The sequence below is a fragment of the Harmonia axyridis genome, chromosome 3 (assembly GCF_914767665.1).
Source record: "Harmonia axyridis chromosome 3, icHarAxyr1.1, whole genome shotgun sequence".
Classification (NCBI taxonomy): Eukaryota; Metazoa; Arthropoda; class Insecta; order Coleoptera; family Coccinellidae; genus Harmonia; species Harmonia axyridis.
In genome coordinates, this window is record NC_059503.1 from 56,410,393 (window position 1) to 56,429,704 (window position 19,312).

General features: G+C 35.6%; 1 protein-coding gene across 1 annotated transcript in view; it reads right to left on the minus strand.

Annotated features, from left to right (window-relative positions):
* Positions 1–16,048: 16,048 nt before the first annotated feature.
* LOC123675803 overlaps positions 16,049–19,312 on the minus strand; it is a 48,786-nt gene continuing 45,522 nt past the window's right edge. The window contains exon 7 of the mRNA XM_045611323.1: positions 16,049–18,981. Coding sequence (XP_045467279.1) covers positions 16,843–18,981 — 2,139 coding nt within the window. The 3' untranslated portion in view covers positions 16,049–16,842. The remainder of the gene's footprint in view (positions 18,982–19,312) is intronic.

Genomic DNA, 19,312 nt, shown 5'->3' on the forward strand with positions numbered 1-19,312 from the left:
AGTTGATCCTTCAGACTATCACTTGTTTCGATCAATGGCACATGGCCTGGCTGACCAGCACTTCCGGTAAGTAAAGAAGAAGTAAAAAATTGGATCGATTCGTGAATTGCTTTGAATCATCAATGTATAACCAGTATTTTACAATAAAGCCTCGACTTTCGGAAAAAACGGCGAAAGCAAAGTTGAATGCTTATGTATTTCGCATTTCAATAATTAATCCATAAAATCGCGTGACCCTCTAACGAACGTCATACTCTTTTCAAGTCTCGTCTGAAGTCAATTGTTAGCCAACCAAATAACAATTCCAGTTTGGTGCTGACGTTACCCAAACGGTCATAGAAGAAAAAACGATATCGAACAAAATAATGAGTTCCTACCGATTATCGCACGACGTCAGACCATTGTTCGGGCGAACTTTTACGATTTTTACGTTCGAAAGCAGAACAAAGGTAATTGCATTAAAATTACCGACGATAAAACATTATGTCCACTATAAAAATAATGGAACGGTCGGTAGCAATGACTTGAAATTGTGAATTGCTAAGTTCAATGTGAGAATTTTGAATCGAATGGAAAATTCACGATCAAAATAGTTCATTGTCGAGCATTATGGCAATTTGAAGTTGAGAAATGTTAGTTACATTTCGGTTTATAATTTTTAATTAAAACTACTTCTATCTATTTCGTGCGAGGAAATTGTTCACTTCAAAGCAGCTTTTATTACTTTATAAGGATCAAGTGCTTCCAGCTATGGAATATTGCTCTCATGCTTGGGGTTCAGCTCCTAAGCACTCGTTACTCCTACTTGATTCCATTAAAAAAAGAGCAGTGCGCCTAATAGACGATCCAACGTTAACTGCCAACCTTCATAGTCTCGATCACCGTAGGAAGGTTGGAGACTTATGCCTTTTTTACAGATACTACCACGGAAGGTGTTCTGCTGCCATTGCCTCCATGATTCCACCAGGGGCTCAATTTGATCGACGAACAAGGCTAGCCGATAATAGTCACCAGTTTGTCGTGCATCTTTCTACAGCTAGGACATCGGTGTATCAGAAGGCTTTTCTTTACCGAACTGCAAGGCTATGGAATACCCTACCTCAAGATGTATTCCCCCTTGGTTACAACTTACAGCAGTTTAAGACACGCACAAATCGATTTCTTCTAAATTCATCTCGGGGCGCTTGAAAGGGCGTTATAAGCTCAGTCTTTTCCCGAGAGATGCGTATAAAAAAAAAAAAAAACTTAGTAATTGCTGAACTAATAAGTTACTCTTCATACCATTGTGAAATTTTTCTATTTTGTAATTTTACAACAGTACTTTTCGAAGATTTACTATGCTCTTAGTACAGGGTGTCCCAAATTCGGTACACACTGAAAGCATCTCGAGAACTATAGGACTTGGAGAAAAAAACTTTAAGGACCCCCCAACAAAGCGATGAACCGTCTATACCTAATCATCGGAAGAAGTAGCCGAATGGACATAAACACCAAACTCAGGATAATTAAAGCCGTTGCCAGATCCCAACTCACGTACGGCTCAGTGGCTTGGGGATACGCGGCCAAAAACCACATCAAGAGAATTCAATCAACGGAAGATAAATATCTAAGATGGGCAATAGATGCCCCTTGGTTTGTTAGAAACATCCAAATCCACAGAGATTTAAAATGGGACAGAATAACTGACTACATGAAGAAAAAAGCCGAAAGAATATTGGAAAAATTGATAGTACATCCCAACGAAGAATTGAGAAGATTAATTGACTACGATCCTGCCAAAGATGCAAGAAGAATGAGAATATACCGCAAAAGACCCAGGGATCAATTGCGAAACGATGACCTTAATAAATAGGAAACTCAAGAAAACACATCAAATTGAAGAAACAATCCGAATAAAAAGGACTCCCGAATAACCCGGCACAATAGTGTGCCAGTAGAAATTTATCCGACCAAGAGATAAATGGTTTATAGGCTTTATGCCCGAAACCTAAGAAACAGCAGGTTAGGTTTAGTGAGTATTCTCGCACTTGATGAGCCTGGACCCTCACACTAGCTCCTTTGGATAAGGTTCGTCTGTAAATGGATGCCCCCGGCATTGAAAAAAAAAAATTAAGGACCCCGATCTAGTTTTTCTGAAAAATAGGATATCAGAAAGAAGATCATAGATATCATGTGTTTCACTATATTAGAACTTCTTTTACTTTTGCAGTCAGGCAATTAGCCTTTTACTGCTCCATCTCAATAGAATTCACCTCTGGTGAGCTATTTTGATTCTGCTCTAGCAGGTGGCATATTGCCACTCAGAAAGTTTGTGTAATAATCATTACACAATCTCTGTGCCAGTAAGGGTTTGGCTTTAACACACACTTCCTAGGGAAGTGCCATCTTCGGTCGTTTGTGTTTTCTAGGAGCTTTTTCATCGTAGTCGCAAGCCTTCCTCATAAGAGGGTTTGCGTGATTTTCCATTTTAATGAAGGTCTTCACGCTCAGATCTTTCAGATGGTCGTCTAGGAATTGTATTTGCAGGTCTTCATGTATCCGTACGTTGCTGACAAACCATGGTGCATTTAAGGCTCGTCTTAGGATCGTATTCTGCACGACTTGAAGTCTCTGCAGATGCGTCTTTACGGCGTTTCTCCCCAAGCCGGGCATGCGTAAGACATGAGCGGCCAAATGGTGGACTTATAAAGAAGAAGCTTGTTGGAAAGAGTAATTTTGTTGCTTTTGCGAAGTAGCGGTTGCAACACTGCCGCTGCTGTCTTTCCCTTCGTCACAACTGATGTGACGTGTTGGTTCCAAGTGAGCTTCTTGTCAAGTATCACTCCCAGATTCTTGGCCTCGTTTTTCCATTCGATCCTCCTACCGAACATTACGACGTGTTCGAGGGGATCTTTTTTCTTTCGGCTGAAAAGAACTGCTTCGCTCTTTTTAGGGTTTACTTCAATTCTCCATCGAGCAAACCAAAATTGAAGTCTGTATATGGCTTCTTGTAGGTACTTCGTTGCCATTTTGGGACACCAAGAACTGGCAAGAATGGCGGTGTCATCAGAGTACAGTGCTGACGATTTCATCGTTTTCGGCATATCGGATACATACATTGTGAATAATATTGGAGACAGCAGAGATCCTTGCGGAACTCCGGCTGAAAGAGACCTCTCTGAAGACAATACTCCGTCAACTCTGGCTCTAAACTTGCAAGAATGCAGGTAAGAAGCTGAAAGTTGGACCATGGAGAGTGGGAAACAAGCAGTTTGTATTGCAGTCCTTTGTACTATACTTAATCAAATGATTTGGCTGCATCCAAGAACACAGCTCCTGTGACTTGTTTACGGTTATATCCATCCGTGCTTTGCACCACTACTCGGAACACTTGTTGCACAGTGGAATGTTGGCTTTGGAAACCAAACTGTTCCAACTGTATGATCTTCTTTTCTTCCGTTATTGTCTTCACTCTTTTCAGAATGACCGCTTTCGTAATCTTCCTATGTACCAGAGAAGACTGATTGGACGGTATTTCTGTGGAAATTTAGCATCTTTTTTTCACTATATCTTGGTTTCTGTTCGAGATATTCAAAAAATTCTATGTTTCGTGTTTCGATCAATGGCACATGGTCTTGCTAGCCAGCACTCTCGGTCTTATGAAGAAGTAAAACATTGGATCGGTTCATGGATCACTTCGAAAGATGACTAGTTTTTTCAACACGGTATTCGTACGCTGCCCGAAAGATGGGAGGAAGTAGTGGCCAGCGATGGACACTATAAATCATAAATGTATAACCAGTTTGTTAAAATAAAGCTTCGAATTTCGGAAAGAAACGGTGAATGCAAAGTTGTACACCTAAAATATAAATATTTTTTATTTGTTTCGAGATTTAATTCATTTTATGTCTATTTTATAATTGTAATCAAGCCATATTTAGAATGTCCCACTTAAAAATCACCCACTCTCCTCTATATCGCTAAAACGTTAATAAATTTCTATTTCTATGATCTGTTATGAGAATTATACATATAAACTTTAAAAATTACTGAAAAAAAAGTTATAGAATTTTTCGAAAATCTCGAACAGAAACCAAGATATAGCGAAATAATTTTCGAAACAATCATTTTTCAAAAACGCCCTGTAACCTCCGAACAAATCAAGTTATCTACTTTCGAATGTCATATTATTTCGAAAAAAAATATCAAAGATCCTTGAAGATTTTTTCTGTAAGTCCTATAGTTCTCGAGATGCTTTCAGTTCGAATTTCGAAACCCCTGAAGAGCAATTTTCTTCATTTAATTAGCTTACCCGTTCAGACAAAAATGGGACTTTTCATTTGATATGATGCAATGAAAAGACGAATACTCACACAATTCAAGCAGTAAACAAAGGAACAACTATAATGAATTGATAAGGCATCACATCTTGACACATCATTGCAAGACTAAACACTTCATAATACTCCAGGATTATTCATTCTAGAATCAATTGCTCGAAACACCATATTTTAGCAGGCAAATTTGAAATGTTTTGAGATTTTTGAGATATTTTAGGAATGTTCCACAACTCGAAAATCAAATTTCTCTCCAACATTTCGAATTCTTCGCTCATAATCGATTTCAATGTGAATTTGTAAAAATTTTAATTTCAAAATTATCCCAATTTTATTGTCATAGAGTGTCATCTCTAATCCATCTTAAAATTCTAATCGGATCACTATTTGTTTGATTCCGAAAACATACAAAGCAAGGTAATATCTTACAGCAAATCATCAAGTTATTAATGATGACCATAATATAGAATCCTTTTTCAAATAATTTAATTAAACGGTTTCCGAAGGTTGTTGGATTATTCATAAATCCCCTGTGTTATATATCCTTAACAAGTTACCCACCATTTTTTCGAGAAAAATTGATCCAGATTTTTTTTTCAACAATTCTATGGATATTATAATTAGAGTATTGATATAAAACGTATTACACATCCTGTACATGTTCCATTGGGCAATGAACTCTATATTCAAGGTTGGTCATGAAATGATGTTAAATATTTTATGATGATTCAGTTCATTTCATGGATAATACAACAGATTGCCTTAACACAAATGTGAAATTAAATTCATTTCAAGTTTCAGTAGAGCCAATTATTTGATTGAAGGTGAAATAATAAGAATCTGTGAACATTGATTCGTTCTAATTTATGCGATTCTACTAGCCTTTCACTGATCAAGTTTGAAAAAATCTCGATCTCTCCTTATCAGGAAGAAGTTATTAAGTTGCAGAAAGGCAAGCAGGCAAAAAAGCTCTATTTTCTTTCACCATTTTTCCGATTCAGCTCGGATACAGGTTGTTAAAATCAAAACAATAAATGTATATTTCAGGTATATTTCGCAAATGCTTCTATCGAAGGAAATTATTTCGGAAAGTAGTTTTTCATTTATAAAGGGTGTTTTTTTTAGTGCTATAGAACTTTAAATTGCAATAAAATAACGATGGATTATTGGATTGACATGAATTTTATTTATCCGCAAGATAATCTTGTTGCATTACATTATAAATATGATTTCTCTAATTCTATGGTTATTCCGTTCATTCTTCCACATCTTGTAGAACAAAATCGTGCGAGAATATATCAGAAACGCACAGTTTTCATGGTTATATTTTATTATTCTATATTGGTACTCCGAACTTTCCGCCACGGCTTTATCTGTCAATTCATCAATTTGCCTTAAAGAAATGAGTTCTGCCAACCAACATTTTTCAATGCAAAAATCACTAAAATATATTTATGGAAATATTTCATCAATTTCAATGAAAATGCAATGAATTAGAGAAAATAATGTATAATACTCGTACAGAAGGCTCATTCTACCACTCGTTCATTCCAAAACTCGCCACTTCGTGGCTCGTTTTTGAATTTTGAACTCGTGGAAGAATATCAATGCCTTCTGCACTTGTATTATAAATAACTATTCTGGCATATGACCGCCACGGCTGGCTCGGATGTAGTCCAATCTGGACGTCCAATTTTCGATGACTTTTTCCAACATTTGTGGCCGTATATCGGCAATAACACGGCGAATGTTGTCTTCCAAATGGTCAAGGGTTTGTGGTTTATCCGCATAGACCAATGACTTTACATAGCCCGACAGAAAGTAGTTTATCGGTGTTAAATCACAAGATCTTGGATGCCAACTCACAGGTCCAAAACGTGAAATTAGGCGGTCACCAAGCGTGTCTTTCAATAAATCGATTGTGGCACGAGCTGTGTGACATGTTGCGCCGTCTTGTTGGAACCACAGCTCCTGGACATCATGGTTGTTCAATTCAGTAATGAAAAAGTTAGTAATCATGGCTCTATACCGATCACCATTGACTGTAACGTTTTGGCCATCATCGTTTTTGAAGAAGTACGGACCAATGATTCCACCAGCCCATAAAGCGCACCAAAGAGTCAGTTTTTTCTGGATGTAACGGTGTTTCGACATACCTTGAGGATTAGCTTCACTCCAAATGCGGAAGTTTTGTTTGTTGACGTAGCCATTCAACCAGAAGTGCGCTTCATCGCTAAACAAAATTCGCTTATGAAAATCGAAAATTTTCGAAATGAAATTGCACTATTTGCAAGGGTTGTTCAGGCGTGAGTATATTCATGACGAATTGCCAAACCAAACTGAGAATAAATTACTTGACAGCTGTTAAATCGGTCGCCATCTTGAACAGAAATGCCAATTTAAAGTTATATACCTCGAAAAAAAAAACCATTATAATGAATCTCCGAACACGAAATTCCATCCACATCTTCCGGTTTCTTCATATTGACCATTAAAATCCATAAAGATACCAGAACCCAACTCTTTAATCTAAGTTGAACGCTCTTCAATAACTATTCTTGTTATTTTATGGGAAAATCAAGAATTGATCACAAATCACTAATTTATGGCACAGCTCTGCTTATATGAAGATAATTTATTAAAGTTAACATTCTCTATTGAAGAATTCGGATCATTCTCGAAATCCATATTTGATCAAGTTTTCTCAAATACCTAGTCTCGTTATAAAATTACTCCAATATCCTCATATTCGTAGACAGGAAGACAGGTCAAGAAATCTTGGGAAGATTTTTATTACTACCCGAACTTATTTCTAATTGTATCATACCTCCCAGATACTAAAACTGCCTTTATGAATTAGTATAGTATATCCAAAGTTACTTGAACTTGTTCATAAAAACGCTTGGCCATAGATGTCCCTTTGAAATGGATACCGCGATCTGCTAAGTACCGCGATTTATTTGAAAGTATTGTTAGGCAATAAATTCACTAACCCCAAAGGAATTTCTGGAAACATGGACAACCCTTGTATAATCCAAATATTCAGCTTCCTCCAAGTGACTTTGGATAAACTATACCTTCTTTCAATCTATTGAAAGTGACAAGGAAATTTGGCGTTCGGAATAGAGTTCTTGTAATGTTTTCAACAAAAGTCTAATCTTTGATCTTTCAGAGAAAGTTCTAGGTTTCTATCTTCCTAGGCAAATTGGGTGTATTTTACATTGACTTAGTACTGTTCATGGTCGTTGTAATAGTATGCTCTGCAAATGGCATTCTTTTGAAATCCCACTATTTGAGTTTGGTGTAGAAGAAAACATCGACCACTGAGTGAATACTTTTCCAATTTATAAATTTCATGGTTGTGTCCAAGCCATCCATTAAGTTCCAGATTCTTTTTTAGAATGGGTCGCTAACTTAAGATCAATAAAATGGAAACTAACATTTATTACTCCTTTCAGGTTCTTTCCTTTTTTGTTTTCAGATTTATAATTAAAAAGTCGTGAACCGTTGGCGAAGAGAAATGATGGAGACGATTTTGTTTGGATGAAATTATGAAAAGGAAGCCCTTCAATAGTTCAATATAAATATGTCAGCTTTTTATGTAAACAAATATAAAAATCAATCACTACACCTAGGGAAAACAGAGTTTTTGCTGAGGTTTTTATCTATACTCTTGTATCATTATTATTATTACTGGGGTCGTTTTACTCTTGTATCATACTTTGAAATGTATGATGTCCCGTTAACATTTCCTCTGCTAATACTGAAATCACATCTACACATGCTTTGTTGTTTGAAGTTAAAAAATTTTTGTATTGCTCTATCTCAAAAGAATATATATACCAATATCACACTGAAGGCTGCTGCTACCGAATATTGCTGTATTCTTCTTCAGATCATTTCATTTCAACTTTTTCCTTATGCACCACAATGTGCATTTTGTGTTGCGAGGTCCTGCCGCACCAAACTACTTTGCAACTTTTCCTTGACTTTTCACTTCGCATATTTCGAGATTTTTCTTGGGAAATTCGAAAGAAATATAAATTACCCGAAGCGGCTATTTTCACCGTTTGTCTAGTGTGTTTATTAAATGAAAAAAGTTTTCTCTTCTTCCTGGTAACTTACTCGGAAATGTCAAGTAACATTTTCTTCGATCTTCAATAGTTTTCAACTTGAGAAGACAAAACGACTCTTCGATTTGGAAACACTTCAATTCAACAATTCCCAACTTTTTTGAATTGGATGATTTAAACTTTAGTTTTCTATGAAAATGATAAAGCAGTGGATAAATTGACAATAGAAGTGATTGAAAATAATTTCAGAACGGCAATCAAGAAAAATATAATCTTGTCAGGTAACATATTCAGGAATAACTAAATGTTCTACAACTTTCTGAACGTTGATCAAGTCGTTCTAGATTGTTTCATTTCAAGAAAATATATTTGACAAGCTTTAAGATGTTCATTCGAATTTTGGATTTGTTAGATCTTCCGGACTGCAGCCTATCAGCGTGGAAGAGAAAACTCCCCTCGTATTAGACTCTATCACTCCCGCTGAGGGGACCATTCACTTGGGGGTATTTGAAATATAAGGATTGAGTTCGGTCGTGTCTGACCCTCTTTATCACGATTTCGCAAGCTCCTGGCTCTGTTGTTAATTCATTCCTGAGGTTGATTGAAATAGTTGTTTTCATTGGAAGCATTTCCCTTTGCCTCCCTCATCTGAAAATCGAGTTACCCCTATGAGAAACCTTTTCGACTTTTTTTTTCATGTTTGTTTTTATTTGGTTGTTACTTCGATGTGAATTAGTTTCTAGTATAACAGAAAATTATATAAAATATAGATAGAAGGAACGGGAAGTAAACATTTGTGCTCGATCACGAATACAAGTTTATTGTCACCAATCACAATCGAGCTAGCCGATAATCGCTAGCACGCATAGGCGTGCAGAATCCTGGTTTGATTGTTGAATGTTTTATCAGGAATCCTTTTTTCAAATTTGACAATAGCTAAATCATACAACTGAGAAAAACATGGACCTTTTTGGAGCACCAAAGAATTTTCATTAAAAAATCACGTTGTAAACTATTTTTGGGCATCAATTGATAATTTCGAAATAAATCAAATTATGTCACGCTAGGTACTGCTATAGTGTTCCGTCAGACAAGGATCGACGAAGGTTGGAATCAAAACAAATGCATCAGTTACAACTTGTTACAAGGTGATTTCCGTTCCTCTTATTAATGTTCTAAGTGGATTATCCATGTCCTGGCCTGAATTTCACAGTTCCTATGACATATGACCAACAAATCTTTATCCGAAGCGTCATATGTTTAGTTGAAAGTTAGTCATTTAACAATATGGTTCGTTTATCTACTGCTGAACGTGTGAAAATTATGAAAACTAACTAACTAAAAAAAATGATGTTAGTGAGATATTGGCTATATTGAACTATTACTATCACACTAGAGGTGAATCAAACCCAGTTGAACCTTGTCGAGGTTTCGGACATTTATTATTTTGATTTTACATCTGGAAAACGGGATTGAAGACGTTTGAATTTTGATACTTCATTTTACATAGGATTTTTATTGTGATGAAATTAGATTAGATTAGAGATAATGTTAGAATTAATTGATGTCAGATTAACACTTCTAACTTTATCACTAGTATGAGTCCACATACACAACATCGTATTGAATTAAGATATATTTGTAATTAAGAAGATGACTTTTTTAACTCATTGCCAAATTTTGTGTTTTTTAGTCATGATAAAAGACAACAATTATATGTTAATTTAAGATAATAACTATCCGAAACGTCGACAAGGTTCAACTGGGTTTGATTCACCTTTCCCATAATAGTCTAATATAGTCAATATCTATTACTAACATTAATAGAAATGGACATGAATAATACTTTCATTTGAAAAAATAATGATTCTGTAGGTAGTTTCGAGCATTACGGACACATTATGGTCGAGATAGTAATCCTTCTGAGCGTACCATTGGTTTGATGAATTTATCCATAACCGGTCTAAATTTATCCATAACCAGACTCGCATAATATTTGGGCCTCTTTTAAGGCACGCTAATGGAGTATTTTGCATATGGATCGGCATCTCCGAACTAAAGCCAGATGACCAAGAAATGCGTGTAGAAAATATGCCGATTGGCTGCTTGAACAACAACGTTAGAATGATTTTTTGCATCGAATTTTCTTTAGCGACGAAGCTATATAAACAAGCGAAATTGTCGCCTATGGAGCAGTGTAAATCCTTATGTAACTACTGAGAGACCCATTGCATTCTCACGAAGTCACTATATGGTGTGCAATTTGGACTGGTGGATTGATAAGGCTGTAAAATTCAAAAATGAAGAAGGTCAATTCTCATAGCTATATCCAAATGATGACCAATTTCTTGTTTCGGTGATGTGAATTGGTCACCATGATCTTGTGATTTTTATGTTATGTGAAGGATTGTGTTTATACCAATAATCCATAGACATTGATGATTTGAAAACCAACATCCGTCAAGGTATTGATGAGATATTGCCCCAAATGTGCCAGCGATACATCGAAAATTACTTAAATCACTTGAATGATATTGTATTCCACTCATAATGCCAAGGTACGAGCATTATATTGAAATGAAAAGGAAACCGCACACGTTATTAAAGAAAGTGGCCTCATGTCAAATTGGATGAATTTTTGATATGTTATAGCAAAAGTCATTAAACAAAGAGTTTAATAGGCACAAGTTTTCCAATGGTCATTCTTTGATGTTGTTACATTTGGTCAATTACAGAGTGTGTTCCAGTTAAATTAAGAGTTCAATTATTCGAAAATGGTTACAAATCGCCTTAGCAATCTACAATACAAAAATGTTTAGGAATCCTATTCTACATCATCATAAATATAAGAAGTGTTCCTTTCAAAAGAAAGCGACAGTGATATTTGAAATGTTCCGTAATGAACAATTCCCTCATTTGCAGTTTCATTCCGTAAAAATCACAGACATTACAAAAAAAAAATTGAAGAGAAAATCTTTTCAAGGTCGTTTCATTAGACAGATTTGTGATATTTCTCATATCTCGAAATTATGATGGTCGTAAAGTATTTTTAAGTACGGAACAATTCGAATATAACTTTGTCTTTCTTTTGGAAGAAACACGTATATTATTTCGAATGTGATGTAGAATAAGGTGTACCTAGAATATGATTCCTAAACATTTTTGTATTGCAGATCGCCAAAGCGATTTGTAACCATTCTCGAATAATTAAACTTCAAAAAATATAAGTAGCTCGAACACTCTCCAGATAATTGACCAAATGTAACAATACTAAAGAACAATGCTTTTAATAGTATTTCATATTACTGACTGCTCACATCTCGATTACTCAGAATAGTGATGATTATCCAGGACAACGTTTTGTATTGTTTAACAATGGAGAGCAAATGAGAGTTAGCCTATAGAAAAACTTGTGCCTATCGAACTTTTTGTTTGGAATGACTTGGACTATAACATATCAAAAATTCAGTGAATTTGTCGGAAGGCTACTTTCTGTAATAAAATGTGCGGTATCCTTTGATGGATAATCTAAATGAAAGTGTGTTAAAAGTGTGTTAACATACGCAGCAGAAACCCGTGCTGAAACTTCCAAAACCAAGTCTATGATGAGAAGTACGGAGATGAAAATCCTAAGGACAATAAAGGGAGTAACACTGCGGGACCAAATAAGAAGCAGTGTTATACGGGAAGAACTGGAAGTGCAGGATATTGCTTGGTTTGTACGATCAAGGCGCAGGAACTGGAGAGATCACGTGGAACGAATGAGCAATGATCGATGGGCAAAGAACGAAAAGCCAAACTGAAAACGCCCTCCCGGCCGACCACCAAAGAGATGATTGAGAGTTGGACGTCAACATCGCAAGAGGCTGGATGAACAGAAGATGACAAGACATGGTCTTAAGAATAAGGAAGAAGAAGAAAGTGTGTTTTATTCACGTTTACTTTCGTGACCACAAAACCACATGATAACCCTTTATCTCTCCAATAATATAATATCCGGTTTCTTGTGTGAGCCTACTGCCTACTGTATTGCATCAGGGATTGCCATATTTTAATACCTGATACTAAACTTGATGTCAACTCATTATCTTCAGAAACTAAAGGTCACAGTTTTTGAGGATTCGTAGTCGAAACGGCAAATAAAACTCCGTGGTCAAAGGTGTGGTTTCTTTAGCTTTTTAGTACCGAGTCCAATGAGAACTCGTAATATTTTAAGCTTCATTCACTCCAACTCGTAAGAACGGAACGGAAGGCATTTATGATCGTAGCATGAATTTTGAGTTATTATTCAGACAGAACGGAGACGTAGGCTAGATTCGATTAGGTCGGAGAAAACTCGAGAGAAAACCAGTTAATTATAGAAAGTCTCTTTTGTAGGTTTACCTACATTTGTTTTTGAGAATGAATGAGCTAGAAGAAACGGTTCTTCCCTTTACGTAGGTTGAAGTTGCACGAAGAATAAAAGAAAATGTGGATATGGATCATGTTGTAGATTTTGTTGAATCCAGAACTAGAATGAAAAAATCCGTTCGTCTAACACCATTAGCATTTTTCGAAAACTTAAGGGCTTTCCTATTATAGGTTTAGTAATAATAATGATATTGAAAAACTGAGTATCTATATCTAAATAGAATAATGAATATTTAAAGCTGTTTAAAGTTTTTTAATAAATAACCGAAGGATATACAAAAGATTGATCAACTTGAACCTTTCAAAAAAAGTTTTTAGTTTATTATTGAACATGGAACCATTCTTTTTTCGACACTGTTTCTCTTCTCTTCTTGTTCGTAACTTGAATTGTTTGGAAATAAAGATTATTTATTATTATTATTATTTCATTGTGAAGAGGAAGGTATGCCATTAATAATGGAAAACGTAATCAGCCAAATGACAGCTACAGCTACGGATGCAGCACCATAATCTTTCCATGAAATTTTCCAATGGCAATTCGCACATTTGATAACTTAACGAATTCCATCTTTTAGGTCTTGAATAGATTGTGGAGCATTGGCATAGACCTTATTTTCCATGTGGCTCCAAAGGAAGTAAAAAGGTGTTGAATCACAAGATCTCTATTTTGCCACTGATTTCAACTGAGAACTGAATTTAACTTAGATGTTAGATAGGATGGATATTTCGACAATTTTTGAACTACAAAACGAAAAACTTGTATGGTACCTATGGGTTCGATTACAAACAGATTTACCCATTCAAGCTTGATCAAAAAACCAACTTGTTAAAAATTAAAGTACCACATGAGATTTATTGGGTCGGAAACAACAGAAAGGAAAAATATAATTGACATCAAAAACCATGAAAGGTGGCGCATTAAACTCATAAATATCCAGATGTAGCGTAATCCCCTCATAGTCCTGTTTACGATTTATTGACGCTAAAAAACACATGAACTCATCAGTCATCCCTTTTCTAAACGTTGCCGAATATTTTGCGTATTTGAGGCGGTTTCTGGATGTTTCAGGTATTTTTTTTCTCAATTCAGTGTTATCACATTCTGAATTTTTCGATTCGCCTTTAGATTTGAGGATTTATATAGGTTATGATGCGAATGGAACATTATTTTTAATTCGAATAGATGTTGTAGGTATCCTCGATGCAAATATGTTTAAGATTAGTGAATTTGATGAAAACAACTATCTGTGAAATTCGTTGAAATAAAAAAAATATTTTATTCATTCTTCCAGGAATCCAGATTTCTCGGAAAAAGTAGATAATGCCGCCCCTCTAGAGCGAAACCTGCGGTTTCAGGTTTTTCTGCTCAGTTTTGACTTTATAAAAAGCTTGAAAATGCTGTTTTCTTTTCCTTGAGATTATCGAGTAAAACATTATTCTTAATTCGAATGCGACCACGCTTACCACTAGTTAATTTCTAATTTGATATAAAAACTGAAAAATATTATAATATAATAATAGAATGTGGTATGAGATAATAAAACTTCTTATATTTATTAGGTAGGCTAAGTAGGAAATGGTGAAATGGAATCGTTTCTCGTATATTTTGCATTCTATTCTGATCGGAGAATTAAAATGGAAAATAACCCAGAAGCCGTCCCAAGTGGCAATAAAATTCGGCAACGTTTATCAAAGCGAACGCCGACAAGCCGCCTGATGAGTGAATGTGTTTTTTTAGAGTCAATAAAACGTAAACAGTACTATGAGGGGATTTTCACTAATTCTATGTAATGATCTGCCTAAATGAATCTCAACAAAATTTTTTACTACTTTTTTTTTTTTTAATAAACTCAGTTGAGTTAAACACAAATACAACATTTTTTTATAACTTAAATGATAATCATAGGCAAGTTAGCTATTTTATTCATCTAAAAGAAATGAGAAATACTTACATTTTGATTATAAAAAATAAAAACAGACAGCGCACTTTCTCCCAACAGTGCTTGAGATTACTTGCCTCAACTTTTCAGGCATAAATGGTCAATGTCATACCCTAAGGCAAAATCACCCCATTTCACCAGTGCCATTGTTGAAATTTTAGCCATTTCTTTGTACTCTTACTGTCACATTACGCTGTCTCTTATAGATGTTCGGCTCGAAAGTCTACCTTCAATTGAAAGAGAAAATTATGTTTCGACAACACCACCAACGGCAACTTCCAATGGTTTAGACACGATTGTTTTCAGTGCTTGTCGCTAGAGGGGGGAGGTAGCAGGTGGGGCCCAGACCTCCATCAAATATCACATGATCAAAAGAATACAACATGACTTTAACCTGAACAACTTGGGACTCTCCAAAAAATCCTGGCACCTTCTTGCCCCCTCCCCATTCCTAAAAGCTGGCATCGCCACTGATTACTTTGTGAATATTATTACCTTAATTCATTGCTTTGTAAATATTATTACCTTCATTAATTGCTTTGTAAATATTATTACCTTCATTAATTGCTTTGTAAATATTATTACCTTCATTCATTGCTTCGTGAATATTATTACTTTCATTAATTGCTTTGTAAATATTATTACGTTCATTGAATTCTTTTTGAATATTATTACCTTAATTAATTGCTTTGTAAAAATTATTACCTTCATTCATTGCTTAGTAAATGTTATTACCTTCATTAATTGCTTTGTGAATATTATTTTATTACCTTTGTTCATTGCTTTGTAAATATTATTACATTCATTAATTGCTTTGTGAATATTATTATCTTCATTCATTGCATCGTAAATATTATTACCTTCATTAATTGCTTTGTAAATATTATTACCTTCCTTAATTGCTTTGTAAATATTATTACCTTCATTCCTTGCTTTGTAAATATTATTACCTTCAATAATTGCTTCGTAAATATTATTACCTTTGTTCATTGCTTTGTAAATATTAATACATTCATTAATTGCTTTGTGTTCCCCCCCCCGTGGATCCGCGCCTGGGTATAGCTCATTGAAGAGCTTTTGTCGAATATATCCATATTTTTTACTTTATGGAGTAACTTTTTAATTATTCTGACGATTGTTTTCTTTAATCGTCAATTTTCGACAAATTCGTCTGAGATTCAGTTTGTATTTTCAAATTTTTTCGTCTATGGGTTCCAAAATGAAATTGTCCATTCACTTTATTTTTCGACAATTCTCAACTGAATTCTTCTAATGAATCATCGATAAAGGTGGAAAAAATTAAAACATATTCTAGGTATTTTAAATTTTAATCATCGACATCAACATGATAATACACAAAAAATTAACGTATAAATTATATACGCAATGATTTGGATAAATTACTTTATTTTTATCTATAAGTACATTTCTACAAATGATCGATATTGGAGCAGTCTATAGGACACTATGCAATTTAGATCAGAAGTCTGTCAATTATATGATATCTTAGCGTTCTAGTACACAGTGGACAGAAAGGTAAAGAGATGAATAAACATTCTATTGAGACAGACGTCATCAAGGTACATCAATTACTTCATATAATGAGTTTACTACTCGATCGAAGACAATTCTATTTCCCAACTCTTCTCCAAATATATACAATCAATATTTCTTTACTTTTTTCGAAAATTTTTACAAATTGGTCGATTATTGGAAAATAATTGCAACAAACAAAACATCCAATAGAAAATTACCATTCGACAATCAAGAACTAAAACTACATAAATTTTATATACAATATAGGTACACGAATGATCCAAATATAAACAAATAAACAACGTTGATAACAATTACAATAAAATATGTAAAAGAAACCATCAAAATAAGTCTTCACTAATCAGGAACTCATGTGTTTAAAAAACTCAAAGAGAGAAACATACACGACATAAACAAATATTCAATAAAGAATAAATAGAAAGATTTAAAGAGATGAAGGAAATAATTCAGGAAACATTCAACAAGTAAAGTTCACTAAGGATCTCCAAACATACGTAGGAAAAACTCAACTCAATGCCCTCAATTGAACTGACCAATTCATAATGTTCAAACTGGTATTTCTTGTTTTTCCATTATATTGTTAGCCTTGGAACTCACAGAACTTGGCACAACACTTAAACTTTCTTTTTCGGAGTTTGAAGCAACCGTAATTTGCCTGTTCTGGGTCTGCTTGCTGATCAACAGGCTTGGATTCGGTATGTTGCGTATGTTGAGATTTGGATTGGGCCTTGGGGAACGGATGTTGCCGACTCCGGACATCTTGAATTGCGTCTTTTTGATCTCCGTCAGTTCAGGCATTTTGGGCAGAATCGGCCTCGGGTTCAACGAGGCAGAAGTTGTGGGAGTGGAGGTTTGTATCGTGGTAGAGTTCATAGAATGCAAACTGTTTGGTCTCGGAGATTTTGCGATGTTTTGGGCTTGCTGCTGCAGTTTATTCAGTATGGGATGCTCAGAAGCCACTTTGGACAGCATTTGCAAGTTGCTCAGATTCGAAGACTTCTCAGCGTTAGGCATTGATTTGAGAGCGCCCAGGTTCCTATTGGTGATCATCATGTTGATGCCGTTTTTGGTGATCGTGGTCGCCGGTTTGGGGGAACTATCGGGACTTTTGTTCGACAAATCTAGAGCTCCTATGTTATCACAGACATCAGGTGTTTTAGGTATGATGCTAATACCAGATTTCAAGTTGATACTCTTCCGGATCCTGTCCAGAGGAATCGTAGAAGGTAGCGGCCTCTTTTGGACGACCTTTTCAGCAGCTACTCTGTTTGCCACGAGTTGGCTTTGGGATGTTGGAGGTATCAAAGTTATCTCCAAACTTGGCCGTTTATCCGGCATCTCTCCATCGTTTTCTGCTTTTCTCTTAACGCCAGCTTCGATTTTGCTAACGGTGAAACCTGGAGGGTACTTGTGCAGGATCTTCGAGGTGGTGTCTTCAACTTTTTCGTGCTTGGGTGTATTTGCAGGAGGGGTGCTGATCTTCCTTGGCTCAATGGTATACTGCGGTTGAGCGTTACTCATCTTTGCCAGGTTCTGTTTACGCTTCGCCTCCATCGTGTTATGTTTGATTTTTTCTATATTGTACTTTTCAGTATAAGATTGGAAAGATTTCAGGAAAGTTTTTTGTTTTTCACTATCTGATCTTTCGAGTTTCAATACAGGAACTGTTTTTTCAGTGACGCCCCACTCTTTAATAGCCGGTCTAACATCTTTATTCACGATCTTCACACTGGGTTTCTTACCGTCTTTAGAGTTGTTAACGAGATTTATCGTTATACTTTTGATCTCTTCTTTCTTTTTCTCGTTTGAGGAGTCAGACGTTTCAGGTGTTTCAATAAACCTGACCTGTTTGCTGTCGCTTTCTTTCTTCTTCTCGAATTCTTTTTCTTTATTCAATTTTATTTTCTCTTGTATTTTATCTACAATTGACTGTTTAGTAGTGTTCACGTTGCTCGTTGATACAGTCTGCACAGTTTTATCCTCGCTACTGACGTGTTTATGTCTGACTTGTCTCATTTGTAAGAGCTTCTCTTTAGTGCTGATCTCGTATGTTTTATCCGCGTAATTTTGGGAACTTCTGTGATGTTTGTGTTTATGACTATTATGTGGAGTTATCTTGACCTTCAATTTCAGATCTTCCTCCTCGTTCGATGTGATTTCTGCATGTAATTTTCTCTTTTTGTGTACGGATTCATTCTTTGAATGTTTGGACTTCTTCCGTTTTTTGCTCACGTAATATTCACCGTTTCTCTCGTCTAGTTTCTTTTGGAGAGCCCATTCCCTATCTCTTTTCTCAGCGAATCGCTTGATCTCTTCTTTGTCTGGCTCGACATATTCATATACACACACCGCTTCTTTTTCTGAAGTTTTCTCTTTCTCTTTTTCAGGAGTCTTAATTTTTATCTTCTTAGTGCTTTGCAATTGAAGATTGGCCATAAGCGTTTCTTTGTCGAAACTCTGGTCCTCGGTGTCTTCAGCAGGGCTTTTTGGAGGTTCTGGTTTAGGAGTAGGAGGTTTTTCAGGTACTTCTTCTTGCACCTTTTCGACTTTTTCTGGTTTCGGTTTATCGTCCACTTGAACGATTTGAAGCTGTTTGGAACCCGAGGTCGAGGTGGTGTTTATTATCCGTATCGGCTTTATCTTCATGGGACTGAAGATGCGGTAGAAGAAGCGCATCGGTTTAGTCTGTAACAAGAGAGAAAATTATTGTAGTGATGCTGATATTGAGGACTATAGATAGAATGGGTCTGGATTTGAAGGGAAGAACATACTGCGGATACTTGGGATGTTTGGATGAGCAAATCACTTCCAAAATACCGTTAAATTTTAGGAATTGGATCTAGACTTCTTCGAGATAGAATCGCCAAGTCGAATCAGTCTATAAAAAATTTGGTAGTTCTTATTACGCTAACAGCAGGGTTGATAATCGATTTATGCAGGTTTGTAGCTCAAAAGAGAATATTACGTTTGATTTTTAAATTGACGTGATTGATGTAAGCCTCTCTTCAAGGGATAT